Source organism: Mustela nigripes, chromosome 8, assembly GCF_022355385.1.
Source record: "Mustela nigripes isolate SB6536 chromosome 8, MUSNIG.SB6536, whole genome shotgun sequence".
Lineage (NCBI taxonomy): Eukaryota > Metazoa > Chordata > Mammalia > Carnivora > Mustelidae > Mustela > Mustela nigripes.
This window is the reverse complement of record NC_081564.1, coordinates 18,864,165-18,884,110: the sequence shown is the minus strand read 5'-3', so window position 1 is coordinate 18,884,110 and position 19,946 is coordinate 18,864,165. Positions and strand designations below refer to the sequence as shown.

The following is a 19,946-nucleotide window of genomic DNA, read 5'->3' as shown; positions in this document are numbered from 1 at the left end:
GTTTCAAAGGCCCAGTTACCAGCACACCACTAGTTAGAGTGTAGCTGGTTAAAATGTAGTCTAGGTGTCACTGGAGACCATTCAAAACAGTCAAAGAGACCAAAATATCCCTATATTTGTCTAGAAAATATTAGATATGAATACCTGATATTTGTGATATCTGGCTGCACTTTCAAGAAAGGAAGGAAAACTTCAGGATATCCTAAACACAAAGGACACAAAACAAGAGCCAAGAAGGGTTTGGCTGCCATGGTGGGGGAGAAAGGGAGCAGCCAAAAGATCCAGAAATGTAACTAAGGATCACAGCACCATGGCTGGGTTTGAACGCTCAGACAGAGACAAGAGACAAAGCCTTGGGACTAAGGAAGGTGGAGGTTGGAAAGAAGACCCCTGCATTAAGTCATGACCCTCAGAGAGCTGCCCCTCAGGGTAAGGGGGCAAGAAAAGCTCCACCCACTGGTCTGGAAGGGAGTCAGAAGGCCTGGTGCCAGGCTGGCTCTGGATGGATGAGAACATGTTCCCCTAAGAAGTCAAAACCCTAGATCTGTGCCTCAGGTGGGTTGAGAGCTCAAATTCTGTGCCCTTGTTGCCAAAGTCTGCAGTGGAGATAATTTTTCAGAATCTCAAAGGCTGCTGCAGGAGACAGAGCAAAAATATTCCTTCTAGAGAAACACACCCACAACCTACAAACATAGAACTGCCATGAAAATCAATACGACATTTTTTTAAAGTTTTAAAGCAAGACTAAAATAACTAAACAAAAAAATGAAAAATAGAGCTACCCTATGACCTGGTAATTGCACCACTGTGCATTTACTCCAGAGACACAGATGTAATGAAAGGAAGGGCCACATGCACCCCAATGTTCATGGCAGCACTGTCCACAGTGGCCAAACTGTGGAAAGAGAAGAGATGCCCTTCAATAGACAAATGGATAAAGAAGATATGGTCCATGTATACTATGGAGTATTATGCAGCCATCAGAAAGGATGAATACCCAACTTTTGTATCAACATGGATGGGACTGGAGGAGATTATGCTGAGTGCAATAAGTCAAGCAGAGAAAGTCAATTATCATATGGTTTCACTTACTTGTGGAACATGAGGAATAACATGGAGGACATTAGGAGAAGGAAAGGAAAATTGAAGGGGGGGAATCAAAAACAGGGGGATGAACCATGAAAGACTGTGGACTCCAAGAAACAAACTGGGGGTTTTAGAAGGGAGGGGTGGGTAATGGGTGAGCCTGATGGTGGGCATTAAGGAAGGCATGGATTGCTTGGAGCCCTGGGTATGGTACAGAAACAGTGTATCTTGGAATACTGCATCAAAAACTAAAGATGTATTTTATGGTGACTAATATAACACCATTAAAAAAAAAGAAAAAATAATAAAATAGCTAAACACACACAAAATTCACTGTAACAGTCAGAGGAAGAAAAAAGAATATTCCATCACATAGACCACCTGGGAGCCTGTGGTGTGGGAGAAAGAGGCATGTTGATGATGAGCTCACAGTCAAAATTTACAAAACACTGAAGGAAACAGTCCACCCTGAGAGTCAGCGTAATGTGCAGTAACAGCACAGTCTGAAAAAGGCTGAAAGATCTCTTGGCTGCTGTGGGGCAGGTAGGTGAGGGGAGAAGCTGGAGGCAAGGAGACCAAGTAGGAGGCTGTTGCTCTGATCTAGATGAGAGATGGAGGTGGGAGATTAGAGGCAAAGGAAATGGATAAGACTGGACCATTCTAAGGGCATATGGCAATCATTCTATAGAGGAGAAAGATCTGAGGCCCAAGGTCCAAGGTTCTTTATTCCAGTGTATTCTTTCCCCATGTACAACACCCACATATGGACAAAATGTTTCTCATCTCCCACAGTGACCAGCATTTGGAGTGGAGGTATAAAAACATGAAATGGGGGGGGTCCTATTTCTCCCTCCCCAGGTTCAGCCATTACCTTGAACAGTGCTGCTGAGAACCTCCCCAATCTGGCCCTTTGGGGACCCAGACCTGCTACAACCTCTTACCTTCTGCTCCAGTTCTTTCCTGGATGTCAGCTCTGAGTCCAACCTCTCCTCAAATTGCTGCAGACGCTTCCTGAGGAACTCGTTCTCCATCTGAGCACAGTCGAAGCGCATCTGCCATTCATCCGCTAGTTAACAAAGTTGGGGGTGGGAGGAGGCAGGAGGGGAGGTTAGGTGAATGAGGGTGGTTCTCTCACACTATCTTAGCTCTTTGTACATAATTTTGCAATATAGAGTTCCTGAGGCCTGACCTTGGGCTTCAGGTTAAGAAATCCTGCCTTAAGTCCAAGTTAAAATTGTTTTTTTGTTGTTGTTGTTGTTAAACAAAAAAATCAAAAACCTCTTCTTCCAGGCAGCCTGTCCTGACCACCTCTAGTTGTCCAAAATTATTGCCTGCTTACTATTCTAAGCTCTGTTGCCTTATACTGTTTAATTTCTCTATAAGCATACATATACTTTTCTTTTTCCAAGGGAATTCCACAACCATCTATTCTGGAGAGCTATTTCAGTCATTTGTAGATTCTCAACACCCTCTAGAAGCATCCACAAAACACAGAAGTTTCCCCCATACATGTTGATACAAGTTCACCAATTGGAGTCATCTTTCTGGCCAACCACATTGGGTGACAGTATGTAAGCAACAACTACTGGTTAAATTAATTAATAAATCAATGAACAATAATTAAAGGGTAATGACTAAGGGGCAATGAATGTATAGCAACAGAGACATTGGTCCTAAGATATCTCTATGAGATAAGAGAACAATCCTTTGATTCAGTAAAAATCTTTTTTAAAAAAAATCACTTGCTGGTATGATGAAAACTAATTGAATAGAAGGGGCTAAACCAAGGTTATGGTGTCTTTAGATTATCTGAGTAATAGAATAATTCCCTTAAAGTAATGGAACTATGGGAAACATTCTACATGTGGACAGCTGAAGATAGTGACCATCCACTTCATTCATCCATCCATCCATCCATCCAACCATCTTTCCATCCATCCATCCATAAATACATCTATCCATCCATCCATACATCCATCCATACATCCATACATAATGTATCCATCCATCCATATATACATACATACATACATACATCATACATTTTTCCTTCTACCATGCACTGAGATGCTCACTGAGCTGCACACGAGGCACAAGGGATAATGAAACAAGAAACCACACTATCTTCCAGCAGAATCTAGTACAGGAGACAAACATACAAAAAGACAACTACAACCTAGCATGATCAGATCTCTCATAAGGGAAGCTTATAGAAATCCAGAAGAGAATTCAAACTCACAAAAACAGCAAACCATTTTGTTCATGATTGTGTCTGAGGGATTTATTACAATGCCTAGCATATCATAAATACTTCATAACTTTCACTGGATGGATGGATGGACAGGTGGACACATGGATGGATGGAAGGATGGATTGATGGATGAGTGGGTACATGGATGGATGGATGGAAGGATGGGTGAATGCTCAAAAAGATGGTAGGACTGAAGTCTTAAAGGAGGTGACTCCAATAGGGATTCCCACATAATGAACTCAAATAGGATGATAAAATTTTAAGGAGTTAGAGCTTGATCAGTTTTCCACCAAGGTAAATAATACCATGGCAGAAAAAGAATCCTGTCTCCCCACCAGGGCGGGGGGGGGGGATTCAAATAGCAAGCATCTGCGAAAGGAAGAGAAAGCAGAAAGCATTTGTGCAGCCTTACTCGTACTCTGCGTTACGATGTTCCACAGAGCGAGCGGTAGGCATGGTCAGCACAAGCAGATGAGGAAACGGTTCTCCATGCCTCAAAGCTGATTTCCACCTCTAGCGTCCCTCCCGGGGGTGGGGTATGGGAGAGGCATTCTTAATCCATACATATAACTCAGCCCTTCATTATCCACTTTTCCTAGATTTATCTGACTTCCCCAGGTCTACCACAAATTTCTGGAGTGCAGGGCCCAACTAAAATCCTTCTGTCACCCCCTCCCCTGGTGGCCTACCCAGTGCTGTCCACACACCATAAAAGGTCCTCTCCAAACACTTCACCACGCCTGGTGGAAAAACAGCCATGTTTTCAATAATTGATACTCTGGCTTGAGCCATTGAGGAGGTTGTCGTGGACTTGCTGGGGTGTGATTAAAATGTTTTATGGCTCCTTTCAACTTTCCTATATTTTAGAAATTTTATGTAATGAGTATGTATTGCTTTCATAATGAAAAACAAAATATTTGTGGATTTGGCTTCCTGGAATGAGCATCCAGGGCTGAGAGCTTATATAGCATTGTGACTAATACGCTCGTGGGCTAAGCACACCTCCCCCTCCCTTTCAGCTCCCAGATCTTCCCAGAGAGAAACAAACTGGGCCATCAATCACAGTCAGGATGAAACTGGGGCCCATGCTCTCTTGGGGAACTGTGCTGTCCCACCCCATGGGGTGTGGGTGAACCCATTTCCCACTCGCTGCTTGTACCCTCCTTCACTGGGTGCCGCGTACCAGAGAATCCCAAGCTCCCCTGGTAAATGCCGGCCCTGGGGTTAGCCAGGATGAGAGGAAGCCAGAGCAGAGTGAAAAGCAAATGCACTTTGCCTCTTCACCGCCTCATGACCCCTGTTCCTCTGAGTGTCCCTGACGTTTCTAGGGCACGAATCCTCTGGGGGCACCAAAGGGATGATGCCAAGGTTTTTAAAAAGTTGACAGATGCTCTGGGCGTTCTTCTCACCTGACTCATTTAGAATGGGAAGAGACGTTGACAGAGATGTCACTGTGCCTCTCGAACCATAAGACGTGGGTTTTGGGGTAACTGCATGAGCCAGGCATTAAGCAAAAAACCTGGCTCTGTGGAGCACACCTGTCGCTGAGTGATTCAGGGGCCTTGTCTTCTCTCCAGTACCCCCTGAGTGCCTAACACTGCTTTTAAGTGGGGACAGGAGTAGTTTCTTCTCCAGAGTTTACGAACACAGATAACGACCCCACTATTAGTAGCATCAGCCATTAAGAGTAAGGTAGCCATGAACATGGCTGAACGGTTTCCATCAATCACCTCTGATGACATCCATTCAAAGGAGAGCAAACTGAGAAGCACATTTCTTGCCCCAAAGCCACCTACCTGGTAAGGGACAGAGTCTAGGTTCCAACCCAGTGATGCAATTTCATTGACTCCACTTCTAAAGACTGAAATACCTTGCTCAAAATTTATATGAAAAATATTCATGTAATTCTAAAGGTGCTTTGCCATAGAGCCATTTTTTTTTTTAACATTCTTAGTGTTCTTACTGAAGTGTACACGTCATGTTGATAATTTGCTATTTGGGCTATTGTTAGGTTCTCTGCCTCATGTCTGCTCTAGACCGGAAGTTCCAGGAGCGCTGGGCTGTGTCAGCCCTAAAGCAATGTCTTGAGCATAGTCAGTGCTCAGTGTGTATGAATGAATGAATGAATGAAACAAAAAGGTGGCATTTTCCACCCACGCCTAACCGCAGGAGTTCCCGGTCTGCTCACCTCCTCTAGTGTGGCTCCTTTCCAAGTCATTCAACTGAATTTTCTGCTGGGCTTCTTCCAACTGCTTCTGCACTTCCCCCAAATTCTTCTGGACTTGTTCATACTTGCTCTGGAAGAAAGACCTCAACGTATCAAACTGGAGCTCGACAGAGTCTAGGCCTGGCCATTTCCCCCCGTGATACCCCCATAGCCAGGGACTGTCTGGCCTCTGCACGGTGCTCATTCAGGGCACCTCCAAGGCCAAGCCTTAGGAAGACCCAAATGTCCTCCAAGACCTTGAACATGGGAGTCTGCAAGCCAGTGTACCTTGCACAGGCTTACCGCTCTCACACGCAGGCAGATGGCAAAGGGGGCAGGCCCAACCACTCCCAGCCACCTTGCTTGGCCACAACCACACCCTCCGACAGCTCCCAGGGACTATTCACCTTCAGCTCCTGGACCTCCCGGCAAGTGCGCAGCCGCTCTGCCCGCTCGCTCTCCAGCACCTGGCAGGCCACGTCCCCTTTGAAGTGTTCGTCAGCGAGCTCTGTGGTCAAGTCAGCAATCTGGAATGGGGAGGGTTACAACAGGGTCACTCGTGGGAGGAGGGCCACCAACCCTTCTCCCCCCAGGCACCCTTCACAGGACCCCCCGGGGATAAATCACCAGCTCTCTGTGTCATGAGATGGTTAAGAGCGTGGATGTCAGAATTGTATTGGTCTTGATGAGTGAGAATTCTTGGCCCAACACTCACCAGTGTTGTGACCATGAACCAGGCAGGATGCCCACCCGATTCCCAGTTTTCTCAACTTTACAGGGTGGGAGATAACTTATAGAATCATTTTGAGAATTAAAGGAGATCATCCACATAAAGCTTAGCACAGGGCTGGCACATAGTAAGGGCCCAATTTAAAAAGTTGTTTTAGCAGAAAATCTCTTTACCCATCCTTCACTGAATCATTTTGCTGGACAGACCAACAGGCTCCCCTCAGTAAGACTCACAGGTGCCCACCACATAGGAAAGCACTAAGCTACAAAACCTCTCTTTGGGGACGCCTTGGGGGCTCAATCGCTTAAGCCTTTGCCTTTAGCTCAGGTCATGATCCTGGAGTCCAGCATCCAGTCTCACACTGGGCTCCCTGCTCAACAAGGAGTCTGCTTCTCCCTTTACCCCTTCCCACTGCTCATGTGCTGCATGCACACTCTCTCTCAAATAATGAAAGAAAGAAAAGAAAACCTCTTTATGGCTCCCCTCTACCAGGGAATGGCCATTCCTTGTTGTGTGTTCCCCACCCATTTATTCCAGGTGCATTTCTGCTACAATTACTGATTAAATTAGCTATTACATACACCTAAAAAAATATGACCAGGCAAGGCATTTCCATGAAAATTAGGGGGAATGCATTGGAAGAAATGAATGCATGAGAGCTGCTTCTTAAAACGCTTTAAATTCTAATTCAAACATCTACTTTTTCAAATAGTTGCAGGTGTGAAAACTACAGGAAAAAAACAATTAATAAATTAGGTTTCTGCCAGTGAACTCCTTCACCATTTGCTCTGCCCTAATGAAATCAAAAGGAGTAATCACATAGTCACATGCTCGGGGCATGGTCTAAGAAAGGAAGAAGTGGGTCGTGAGTTAGGCGCTCACACTCTACAGGCTGTGGTCCTACCTCAGAAATACAGTGAATTAAGGCAGTCTTGTTTCAAGGCAAAAACATAAAAAACACTTATATTTTAATGAATTCCCACTTGCACCGACGTTTTTCCCATCAATGACCAACTACAGATGCCAGATGGGTCAAGACTTCTGTGCTATTATTGTCCCAAAGTGCAGCCTTCCAGGTTCAAGGATATGCCAAAGCAATGAGGAGAGAAATGGTTATAAGTGGAGTGTTTATGATGAAAAGGCTCAGAAATGACCTTACACAGAAGGATCGTTCGGGAAACGGAGACTCCCTCCATGGAGCACAGTGGTTAAAAGACAGGGAAAGAAAAGGAAAAGAAGAAGGAGGAGGAGGAGGAGGAAGGTACAAGGTTCAAGTCCAGACACAGCAACTAACATATTACGTGACCTTGGATGATCGTCTTCCTCTCTGGGGCTACGGTCGGCTGAGCAGTAAAATGCATTGCATTGGGGCAGTCCTTCCTGCATTCCCATCTGATGCCATAAATGTTGTACATGAAGATGTCTAAATGCTTCCTTCTCGCATAAGACCCAGTGCGTGGCACCGAGAAACAACTACGGGCTATTGTCACAGACCCTAAGTGGTCCTTCCAGCACGGAACCCAGCTGCCGCCCCAGCCAGTTCCCATCAATACCATCAGCTCACAGGTGGCCTCAAAAATCATTCCTCTGCCCCACGGAGGAGGAGGATGAAGATCTATACATTTTGACTTGGAAAAAAAATAAGTCCCCAAGATATATTGCCAATAGTGGAGAGTGGGGTGGGCGTGGGGGGAAGGAGAAAAGCAAAGTTGCAGAATAGAACGTCTGGCATGTTCCCATTTTCGTTCTGTTTGTACTTGCACCGTTATCAAGGATTTCTTCTTTCCCCCTAGAAGGGTGGGCTCACTGGGGACTCCTCTATTTCCTTGTAATGCATTTCTCCACTGTTGATTTTTTTAACCACTTTTGTAAGCAGCAAAACACAAAACCGAATAAATTATCTTTTAAAAAATAGTCCCCAAAAACTGAGCTACAAAAACAAGGATTGCTGCTCCAGAACATTCTAGGCCCCCCATCTTTTTTCCCCCTCCTCCAACCCATGGGCTTCCCATCTTGGTGACCACACCAGTGTGGGCTTAGACTGAAATGTGTATTTCAATGGAAACAGGGAAGAAGGAGGCTTAGGGGGAGCATTCCAAAGTCACATAGCAAGTGAGTGACAGAGCAGGGACTTGAGCCGAGATGAGTCCTGTTGCAAACCAGGGGCTCTCCCAGGGCAGAGCTCTCCTGGCTGTCTCTGGGGTGGGGCTTCCTGTTGCTGTTCCTTACACTGGTATCTTTAATGTGTTCTGCACATTTGCAGTCCCCTGGGGTGGTCATTAGAATGTAGAGCCCCGTCTAGGATTCCCAGAATGCCCACACCACCGCAATCTTTGGTGGGACCCAGGGATCTGGACTTCAACACGTTTCATGGTTATGCTTAAAGGCAACCAAGTTTAAGAATTACAGCCTTAGAAATTGCCAGAATCTCTTCCTAATCTTGGCTTCATGCTTGGCTTTAGACGAGTTAGACTGGCTTACGTACAAGGACACAGCAACACTGGCCCTAGAGGAATGACTGAATATGGGCTGGAGCAACCTGGGAATGCCCCAGATCACGCCCTGATGCCCTGCCCCCCACCATCCCTGCAATCAGCATTGATCCCAAACACCAGGATTGTGTTCTCCCCACCTTAGCCAATTAGTGTGAAATTTAATTTGTTCTAATCAGCCTGAGCAAAGGGAGCACAAAATTAATTTAAGGCATTAATTTTGAGTTCTACACAACCCAAGTCTAGAGCCCAAAGGACAATTAATGCTTTCAAATTAGGGACATGACAGACGCTTTTCACAGAGACAAGTAGCCCCCGACCTTCCCCTGTCCCCACTAAACCCTCTCCCTTCCTACATTTTGGGTCCCAAGGGCTTTATCCGTAGAGGTGAGTTTTGGGCACCATGCCCAGAGCTATTAGGCAAATATAAAATGAAAACCAATTTAACAAGAGGAGAGCCTGGTCGGCAAACCCAGAAGGATCCTTGCAGATTACTCAAGGACCAATTAACTAGAAATTATTCTGAAAACCTCCCTGGATCCACCATTTAAGCCAAATCATCAGAAACTCTCTTTCTCCTTAGGGACAATGACTCCAAAGTTCTATCAAAGAGAAGGGGACAGAAATGAATGAATTCACAGTATATTTTACACAGAGTCAAATAGAAATAATATCTATCCCTCTCACTGGCATCATTTGCAGTTTGAGAGAAACAGTGGGTAACCATAAATGTTGATGGACATTAAATGCTAAGCACACACGGGATCCTTTGGGTTGTCACTGTCCCTTGTCATTCATTATGTGAGCACCAACTGTGTGGTGAAGGCTCTGCCTTCACGGATCCGCCTGCCAAGCTGGGGAGATAAAACCACATGTAGAACACCCACGTCTCTTAACCCAACCTTGTCCTTGACTCTCATATTCAAGAGCTCTCAAAACTCCTCAAATGATCTTATCTATAGAGAGCAAGCGGTGGCCTTTCACTGTCTTCCCAGTACGTTTCAATTTAAAGAAAACAATTGGTTCATTACAAGCCCTTATAGCAGAAAAAGCTCACGCTCACCGAATGCTGGGAGAGACATTTCTGTCGTTCCCTGTTCACAGAACAGAAAACTGAGGCATTGAGTCACGAACTGATTTTGTTCAAGGTCATGGCTGTTAGGTCCCACAGGGAGTCCGCCCTGAATCCCAGGTGCTGAGTCATATTTACAGCACCTCCCTGTCCCCACATCCACCATCTGACTCAAGGTCCCACTCCCACTGGGGTCAGCAGTGCCCCTGGAGAAGACATGGAAGGAGTGGGTGGGGGAGGGGGAGTGATGCAACCAGCTAAGGTGGGGCTCAAAGGCAAGATCAACCACGATTGAGGGACATGCCCAAAAAGAAAGCTTTATGCACCCCTGGTGGAAGAGAAGCCCCATCCCTGTCAACCTGGGTGATTAAGAGAGAAAATGGAAAATAAAATCAGAAAAAGGGGGTAGGGGTTAATCAATAGGGAAAGGTTCTGTCCAGCCGCAGAGCTGGCTGGCTGGGGTGCTGTTTGCTTGTCAAGGAGATTAAAGCCATGGTTTCAATCGCATGGTGTCTGCCCTCAGAGCTGCCTCAGTCATTAGGGGACCTTCAGAACAATTCCCTAACTTAGTGGCAGCCTCCAAGGTTCCTCAGGGACTCACTCTGGGCACCAGGTCCAACACCTCCCTGTGTATTTCTCTCCCCAGCTGGACCTACCTTAATCATCGTCACTACTCCGAGAGTGCTCACCCGGGGCCCAGCACAAGTTAACCCTCAGAACCCTCCAGGAACCAGGGGGAGGTAGGTACTGACGTCTCCGCGTTCCACATGAGGACCTGAGGCGCCAGGGTACAGACACTCACCTGAGGATGCCCAGCCAGCCAGCGGCAGGGCTGGATGTGAATCAAGGCAGCCTGGCTCCAGGACCTTCTCTCCTAGAAACACTGTCAAACTGCTTATTGGGGGCTCAAAGAATGTGTAATAATGTATGCAGGAGCCAAGGAGCAAGGGAGGGACCCACAGACTCCAGCGTGTCAGTGGGCATGTCAGTGGGCATGTCGGTAGGAACGGGCTAAGGGGCCACACTGACAACACTCTGACACAAGCAAGGCGGTGTCATGCATCAGAGCAGGACACATGGGGTGACACATCATCGACGGGCCTTGTGGGGAGAGGGTCTTCCATGAGCTTTGGAAGAGGTCTTCAAAGTGCCATAGCACCACCCCCCTAATGAGGAAATAACCCCTGGGATGCTGTCCCCCACACATCCCATCTTGAAGATGTGTTTTGGTCCAGCCCTCCCCTTCAGGATGGCGTGTAAACCTCTAACAAGATTCTCCCAGCTCCTGTGATCTGGGCCATATTCAGGAACTGACCCCATTCCATAGCCTCCCTGTGGGCATGAGACCCTCCCACACCAGGACTGCAGGGCTTGGCTGGAAGGAGGAGCCACTCCCTGACCCGATTCCCAGTTGGAGGAGCTGCTCCTTCTCTCTCGCTGCCTGTTTGGAGTCAGCCTGACCCAAGGTCAGAGCCCAGCTCTGCTATTCACTAGCTGTGTGATATTGGACAAATCATTTTCCCTCTCTGGTCCTCACTGTCCCCTTCTAGAACACAGGAATACTAATCACACCTTCTTTGTACTTTGTTGGGAAGGTAGAATGAGACAAAACAAGTAAAGGATGGGTCACAGCACCTGGCACAGACACACTGTTCATTAAGTTACTTTAATTATTCAATCCAACAATATTTCGTTCATTTACTCCATTGGCATTGAATGCTTTGAGGGGTATAAAAAGAGCTAAGATGTAATCACATATGTGTTAGCGGTGGTGGTGATAGGTGAAGACGGGTATGTACACCGGGCAACGAGGGCCCAAAGCCACCTGCCCCTCATCCACCTTCTGCTCCTGGACCTGACCTTAACTCGTCCAGTTCCCCAGGTTTTCATCTGTATTACAAAGTAGGTAGAGAAAACAAGATGGCCCCCATCTTGGCTAAGGCACTCGGAATATTCCAGCTGTGCACTCCTCTGTGGGGCCTCAGCTAAGCCCACCATGATCATCCATGACTATGCCCAGACTTTGGCCAGAAGACCTCTGCAGCCAGCTTTCTGCTGGAAAGACACTCTCCCCAGCATGTCCCAGTAGTTCAGGTTCAAGAGACTCTAATATCCCAAGGTACCCAGGCTTTCTTACTCTCCTGGGAATGACAAGCCCCCAGACGCACAGAGGTGTAGCAGAGCACCAGGAGTCAGAAGACTTGATATACGATCTAGACTGTCACCACATGAGCACATGACCCCTCGCAAGTCTTTCCCCTTCCCTCCTAGAGATTATCTTCTGCTGGCCACGCTCATGACTAGCCAGCACCAGCTCCCCAGCTCTTTGCAAATACACTTTCTTGAACGTAAACCAAATCCTGGTGTATGCCGGTGGATTCTCTCTCAGCTATTCCTTACCAAAAAGCGAAACTTCTCAAGCTGACGAGACTAGACATCCAGAGTGCACAGACCTGTCTTTGGCTATAAATAAAGTCTTCAGGAAAACCCAGAAGATATTCCAGAGAAGGAAGAAAACACCCCATTCTCATTTTTTTCTCCATGTGCTCCCACAGCCTTATAGGAAATCCCTAAAAGAAGAGAGACCTGCTTTCGGGTGAAAATAAAAAACCCCACTAGGCATCCAGGCAGAATTTTTTGCACGCTTGAGGAATATTTATAGCTTGCTTCCTGGAGGCGTCTCATCTCCTCTTCGGCTCCTTCGCAAATGAAGCACTTAAATCATTTTGCAATAATGTTGTCTTTTTAATAAGCCTAGTCAAATGGAGTTTCCACTGATGAGGCACACCATGTTTTAGCAACATTTCTGTCAATTGTTTGCCCCCTCTTACAGAGACAAGCGGGTGGGGTGCAGAGGCCATGAACGGGGCCAGGGATATCTTCGGGATACGTGGCCCAAAGGACTGTCTGCCTCCCAACGATCAACAGAAACTTTTCTAAGACAGTAGAACCACAGGAAAGGAAGTGCCTTCCACCCATTCCTTCAAGTGTGGTCCCCAGACTGGCAGGTTTCTCATCACCTAACAGCACATGCGAAATTCCAAACCTCCAGAGCCTCCCCACACCTGCTGACTCAGAATTGCTAGGGCTGCAGAGCAACGTACTATATTCTAACACATCCTCCAGGGGATTTCAACACGCTTTGGAATATGAGAACCACTGCTTTCACATGGCATGACCCTGCATCAGATTCACCTTGGGGCTTGTTACAAAGAAGCAGTGAAGGATGCCCATCCCCGAAGATTCCCTCCTGGGTCAAAGCTTCGGGAGATGGCATGGAAAATCTGCAATGTACACAGCTCCCCCAGGTGATATGGATGCTCTGTAAAGTATAAAGCAACTGGTTAAAAAAAAATCATAGTAGCTTTTGGGGGGAGGGGAAAGAATGAAAGACCTTTCTTCAAAAAAAATCTCACCTGGGCCCCAGTATGCTACATATCACCAAATCTCAGCTGCCTCTGATGATAAGATGCACCATTATGGAACATAAGAAAAGAAAGTGCTGCCAATTTTTAGTGCAAGATGCCAGTGATTGTCAAGATGCATCATAATTACAGAGACACAGAAAGGTGGAAAATAGCATGCATCTGGAAATCAGTAAAATACAGAATGAAACCAAAGAAGTGTATCTATTGCCAATGATACAGGTTTGGGAGTTTTGGAGTCCTTTGACCTCTTCTTAGTGCTTTGGCAGGTCTCTTCAGAGACTCAAAACTTCAGAAAATAAATCTTCTGATTCTCATCCAGAAGGGCAAGCCACAGAGCAGAGGAAGAGATCTATGCCATGTATATCCAACAATTGAACTTATATCCACAGTATATAAAGAGTTGCTACAAATCAATAAGGAAACTAGTAGACAATGGCCAAAAGGTTTGAAAGACCACTCTGCCAAAGAGGGTAACAAATTTTCAAACACCTGTGAAAGGGCACAAATCAAAAATCATGACGTGGGATTCCTGCACGCCAACAAAACCACTAAATGAAAAGGACAATACCCTGTGCTGGTCAGAGTGCAGGGCAACTGGAATGCTCACCCACTGCCATGGAAGAGCCAACTGGAATATACAATTAAGCAAACTGTTTGCGTCAATTAGAACCCAATATAGAAAGAACTCAAAAACTAGCAATTCCATTCTGAGTGCATTTCTAACAGAAAGTGCATGATACGTGCACCAAAACACATGTGGAAGGATGTTTACAGCAGGCTTATTCATGACAGTCCAAAGCTGGAAACAACCAAATGCTCATTTATGAGAGAAGGAGAGAATGAGTCAATAACGCTCTATACACATGGTGTACTATACAGCAGTGACAATGAATAGGCCCCAACCATCCACAACTCGGATGATTGTCACAAACAATGTCACATGAAAGAAACCACACAAACACAACCACACACATTTGACTGTATCTAGGAAAAGTTCAAAACTAGGAGAAAAAAACCCCACCTAATCTATATTGCTAGAAGTCTGTTTAGCGGTTACCCTTGCAGCACAGTGACTTAAAGGGCTGTGGGGTGGGGGTATTTTGGAAGGAGCCAGGAATGTCCTGTGTCTCCATACAGGTGTTGATTGATGTGTTCAATTTGTGAAAATTCAATGAGCTGAAAACTTAGCGGATGTGTACTCTTTTGTATGTTGGACCTTAACTATAAGGTTTAAAAAGAAGCAAGAGGAAGGGCCCACCCCTGGGTAGGAGGATGAAGAAACGGTAACACTCAGTCCATTTAAATGTGCTTCCTGAATAAAGCTCTGCTTTTCCTTCTAGTTGAAATTTTTAGGGAACTGATTTCATGCCCTTGGCTTGCAGTTCAAGACAATGTCTGCAAAAGCACTCCTAGAGATCCCCTCCTCTATTTAGTATATGCACATTACTGACATTGTCCTTTGCCAGATTACTTAGTGCCCCTTTTCATGTAGACTCATAGAGGAAGCTTCTCTAATATCTTAATACCAGGGAAAATTAATATTATCTCAAGCAACAGATATATGTGTGTGTGTGTGTGTGTGTGTGTGTGCGTGCGTACCTGTGTTTAACCTAGAGACAATGTGTTTTTGGGATATCTTGCTTCCCTCTTTGCTTTGGTTGCTAGGGAGCTCAGCATCAACATTTAAGTTCAATTTTCATGGCTCCATTCACCCATCTGGTGTCTATTCTGTACAAGGGCCTCGGCCACTATGATGAGCAAAGACACACCCCTGCCATTAGGGCTTTACCTTCTAGCTGGGACACAAGCATGGGAAGGGGGGAAGGAGGCGGTACAAGGGAGGGGCAGGCAGTTAGGACACACCCATCAATGCAGCAATAGGAAGCCCAAGGTCCGGGGATCACACATCAGTAGGGGCCAACCCATCCTTAACAAAATGTTAAGCCAAAAGGCTTCTTGGAAGAGGTATACCACCTGAACTGGGTGAAAAGGAATGACCAGGCATTAAATGGGTAAGAAGGGTAGAGGGCACAGCCCATGCGAAGTCTGTGAAGAGAGAGCGGGTCTAAGGTTCATGGTAAATTTCCATTTCCAAAGTCTTCCTCTGGTCTGATATGCCCTTCAACTCTTATTTCCCATTGCTCCGACGCTCTTAGCTTTTAAATTTTCTCTTACTTTTGCCAAGCCCTATATGTCTTTTCATACCCATGTATAATACAGAGACACAAAGAACCTGAGTAGAATACTTGGGGGGCGCTGACACTCTGAAGGCTTGGTTCAGGTCTCAGAAGCCTGTCCCCTCCCTTCTTTCTCCCAGCACTGGGCAAGCTGTAGCTCTAGATGATATTCACCTCATCATTCTCTTCAGTCTCCCCTGGCAGTGGAGGCACCCCAAGCCCCCAAGTCCGACTTGACAGTTGATGATGAATTACTGTATCAAATGTCAGCTCAGTGGGAAGGAGTGTCTACAGGGAAGTCACTGATATTCCCAACCCATGCACAGCTCTCTGATTTCTTGCTTCTGCTGCTCTACCATTGCTACTTGGAGCCAAGTGCAAGAGAGGTCAGGTTGCGTGCTCGCTACAGACTTGAATGAGTCCGTGGAGAGGGGTGGGTACTTGAGCGTCATTTCCTCTCCTACTTCACAGTTACTTTCCCCAAGAAGGCATAGACCCATGGTACAGCCTTTCCACCCAGACTCTCCTAACTCTATGTGCTGTGACTGTCCCTTCCAGGAGTCCCTGCTTTGTCCATGGGAGTCAGAGAGAGAACTTCTGGTGGGAAGAGTGGACACAAATGTAAGGGGAATGAGAAACGGTGGAAAAGAGATAACCACCACCCCAGACTTCATTCCATTTCCCCATGTGAGCTAGCCAGGCTCAACCTGGGCTGTCAAAAAAAAAGAAGAATGTGTTTTATTGTCTTGATCATGAACTCAATTATAGCCACCACTATCCACATAGAAAATCAAACACTATTACTGGTAATAATAGCACCACAGGCTCACAGGTGTGAAAAGCTCCAGTTTTTGCTCTAAACTGGCAAATATTATCCCATGTTGCCTCAGGAACTTTTGCACTTGCCACTTCCATTCTTTTCCCCAGATCTGTGCACAGATGGTGACACCAAATGATTTACCACTAGACTCAAACATCTCAATCTAGGGAAGCCGTCCTGGACCACTCAGAGCCCCCTGTCTGACTACCACCTTCCTCTGCTTAATATCTATAGCACTTGACCACCCAAAAGTAGTTTTCTTGTTTATTTACTTGTGTTCTGTCTCCCTCAATTGGACTGGGGACCTTGCAAGGACACAATTTTGCCACCTCCCTAGCTGGATCTGAAGTACCACCCCAGGCTCCAAATGACAGCTGGGGCTAAGGAGGAGATGGGCACAGCACTCACCCTGGGCGCAAAACTTCAGGGAGTGCCGAGAAACTCAGAAACCAAGATAAATAACATTCTAATGCAATATTTAAGAAAGTTTAAATTAATGCCAAAAATCTTTGATGAATAAAACATCAAAAATTTAAATGGAGACAGGATCACACTGTGCCGACTGCCTTACTGGCGTCACCTTAATCCCAGCCCACCAGTCCTGCGTTTATTTGAAATTTGGGTATTTGGCTCATCATGGATTTTTTTTTTGCATCAATTTACATTTTAAAAGATCCTGCATTGAAATATGATTTATCTTGCTGACTTTTTGGCACCCCTTTAAATTTCATGCCCTACGCAAGTGACTTACTAGAGTCCTAGCCCTGAAAAACTAAAGGGAACAGCTAGTTTCTGTGAACAGCTCTTCCTTGATCTACCCATCGCTCCACAACCACAAACATGTTATATTCTATGCATTTGTTTAGGAATCTGGAATTTGCAGTAGTTCCCTTGGGGGCAGGGACCATCTGGCTCCCATCCCCATCCCCAGCCTGTGAACTCAACACTCAACTAAGGACAGAAGACATTAGCCAGGTGGTCACACCCCCAGCCCCCGGATGTAATTTCCAATCACATGTCCCTTCCCCCCCCCCCAAGAGGGGACCAGTTCCCCGAATTAGGATTCCCATGAAATATCTTCACACCAAGACCATACAGCAGATGCCCCACTCCATAAACAGTATTGTCCTGCATACTTAAAAGGTAGTATGTCCAATATCATATTTTAAGGATTCTCTCATAACTTAAACCATTTTTCTTCAGTGTTACGTTTTTGAGGGCAATCCATGTAGATTCATCTCTAGTTGAAGAGTCAGGACATGTTTTCTATAAAGAGCCAGACAGTAAATATTTTTTAGTCTTTGTAGATAATAGAGTTTCTGACAACTACTCAGCTCTGCCATTGTAACATGAAAGCCACCAGACACTACACATGAATGAATGGGTGTGGCTGTATGCCAATAAAACTTTATTTACAAAAAAGAAATTGTGGCCAGTGGGGTTCTGCCTGTGGACCACAGTTTTCTTGCCTCTGTATTCATTTCTACTTCTAGCAACTCAATTTTTTTTTAAAGCTTTTATTTATTTATTTGTCAGAGAGAGAGAGAGCAAGCACAAGCAGGCAGAGTGGCAGGCAGAGGCAGAAAGAGAAGCAGGATCCCCACTGAGCAAGGATCCCGATGTGGGACTCAATCCTAGGACTCTGGGATCATGACCCGAGCGGAAGGCAGCGGCTTAACTGGCTGAGCCACCCAGGAGTCTTAGCAAGTCAATTTTTAATCTAACAACATATGTTCATCCTTTCTGTTATTGATAGACTCCCACGTGGTTGTTAACATTTTTTCATGACAAAGTCACTCCTCTATACTTCTCGTCTCTTCTTAGGTAAGTGAGACACATTTTCCAGCATATACCCAAGATAGAATGGCTAGAGCACAGCACAGGGACAGGATTAACTTTCAGAGACAAGGTCAAGTTGCTCAAGAGTGAAGAAATCAATTTACACTCCCAGGGCATTATGACCATTCCTGTTGCTATACATCCTTGCCAACACCTGGCTTCCTCAGATTAGGATTTTGCCAATTCAAGGTGCGGTGTGAAACGGTACCTATTGTGGTATTAATTTGCATTTCCCGATTGCTAGTTAAGTTAAGCATCTTTTCATGAGTCTCTTGGACATTTGAATTTCAGGACACTGGAACTCTTGAAATGAGAGTTCCCCTCTTGGGACTTGCCAATTCCTCTTTTTACCCCGCCTTTTTTTTCCACCTACTGGAGTGTTTTTCTTTACATGTCCAAATACTCTTTGCCAGTTATATGTGTTGCAATTTTCATGGCCCAGTAGGTGGTGTGTCTTCATTTTATGTTTTAATAAACATTCCTGCGTGCCGCCTGGACTGACCTCTTTGGCAAGAAGTTGATGACTTTAACATAGTACAATTTATCCATTCTTCCTCATGATTTGTGCTTTTCTGACTCTGTTAAAAATTTTTCTCTTTGGAGTTAGATGATATAGGTTTGAATCTCAGTGCTACACATGCTAGGTATGTGAACTTGGGAAGAGACCTAATATCCCAGAGCCTCAGTCTCCTCCTCTGCACAATGGGGACAAGGACAGCATGCCCCCACAGAGTTATTCTGAGGAGGTTTGTAAAGCGCTTAGCACAGTGTCGGCATGAAACCACCCCCCATCAACAGACCTCACCCCACACAGGAACCCCACAAGGAGAGATGGGTTACCTTGCTCTCTAGCAGGTCTGCATTCTGCCGGAGTTCATTTCGTGACTTCTCAGATTTTTCTAGCTTCTGTCTCAGCATTGTAAGCTCCGCCTACAAAAGCAAAGACCTTACCAGAAGCCATTCTGGACCAGAAGCTGAGGTTCCACATAGAATAAGAGCAACTGGGGAAGACAGTGAGTGATTCTGCCAGCGCATCTGTGATGATGTCCAGATGCTAAATTCCTACAGGAGGCTTTTTACTTTCCCCATTTCTAAATATCAACATCCCAGTCTAGGGGCAGAACACAAATCCTCAGAATGAGTCCATTGCTTGACCCAAGTGCCTGAATGAGATGGTGGGCTTGGCCCTTCACCCACCAGAGACCACTATCTTGCCAATGGCTCAGTGTTATGCTTGTAGTACCACCATCAGGAGCAGGAGCAGCATAACTGCCCACCCACAGCACAGGATGAACTATGGAAAGAACTATGGGATGCACACAGAAAAGAGTACGGGGGTGTCATGGAGAGAGAACCAGGAAGACTTCTGTAGAACTGGACACGGCATGATTGTCAAAATACATTTTCTAAGTGCAAAATACCAGTGGTAGAAGATTATAAACAGTATGCTACATGCTACCTTTGGTGCAGGAGAGAAAGGAACTCTGTGTACATGTGTAAATTGGCTACTTTTGCAAAAAATAAACAACAGCAAAGATAAACCAGAAACTAATCAAAATGGTTACCTGTGAAGGAGGGCACTACCAGGATGGAAATGACGGCAAGGGGAGTGTTTTCTGAGACACAAAGAGATCAAGGACTCAAGGATTCCACCACTGATTCTCCCTGGGATGGACCATACGTCTTCATATACCCCTGGGTAGTAATGGGGTATCTGCCTAGCACCCATAAGCCTAGTGTGTAGCTGGACACAGGAAGGAAGGTGGTCTGTGTCTGTGTTGATGGAAGCAGAGGGATATCTGGAAGGGGGCAGCAAGGTCTCCTGGGAAGAACACTTCTAGAACA

The 19,946-nt window shown here is 45.7% G+C and overlaps 1 protein-coding gene across 1 annotated transcript in view; it reads right to left on the bottom strand.

Annotated features, from left to right (window-relative positions):
• Nucleotides 1-19,946, bottom strand: part of MYO18B (myosin XVIIIB) — a 250,800-nt gene that overhangs the window by 120,551 nt on the left and 110,303 nt on the right. The window contains exons 25-28 of the mRNA XM_059409906.1: nt 18,942-19,031; nt 5,951-6,070; nt 5,526-5,634; nt 2,028-2,152 (exon numbers count right to left, since the gene is read on the bottom strand). Coding sequence (XP_059265889.1) covers nt 2,028-2,152; nt 5,526-5,634; nt 5,951-6,070; nt 18,942-19,031 — 444 coding nt within the window. The remainder of the gene's footprint in view (nt 1-2,027; nt 2,153-5,525; nt 5,635-5,950; nt 6,071-18,941; nt 19,032-19,946) is intronic.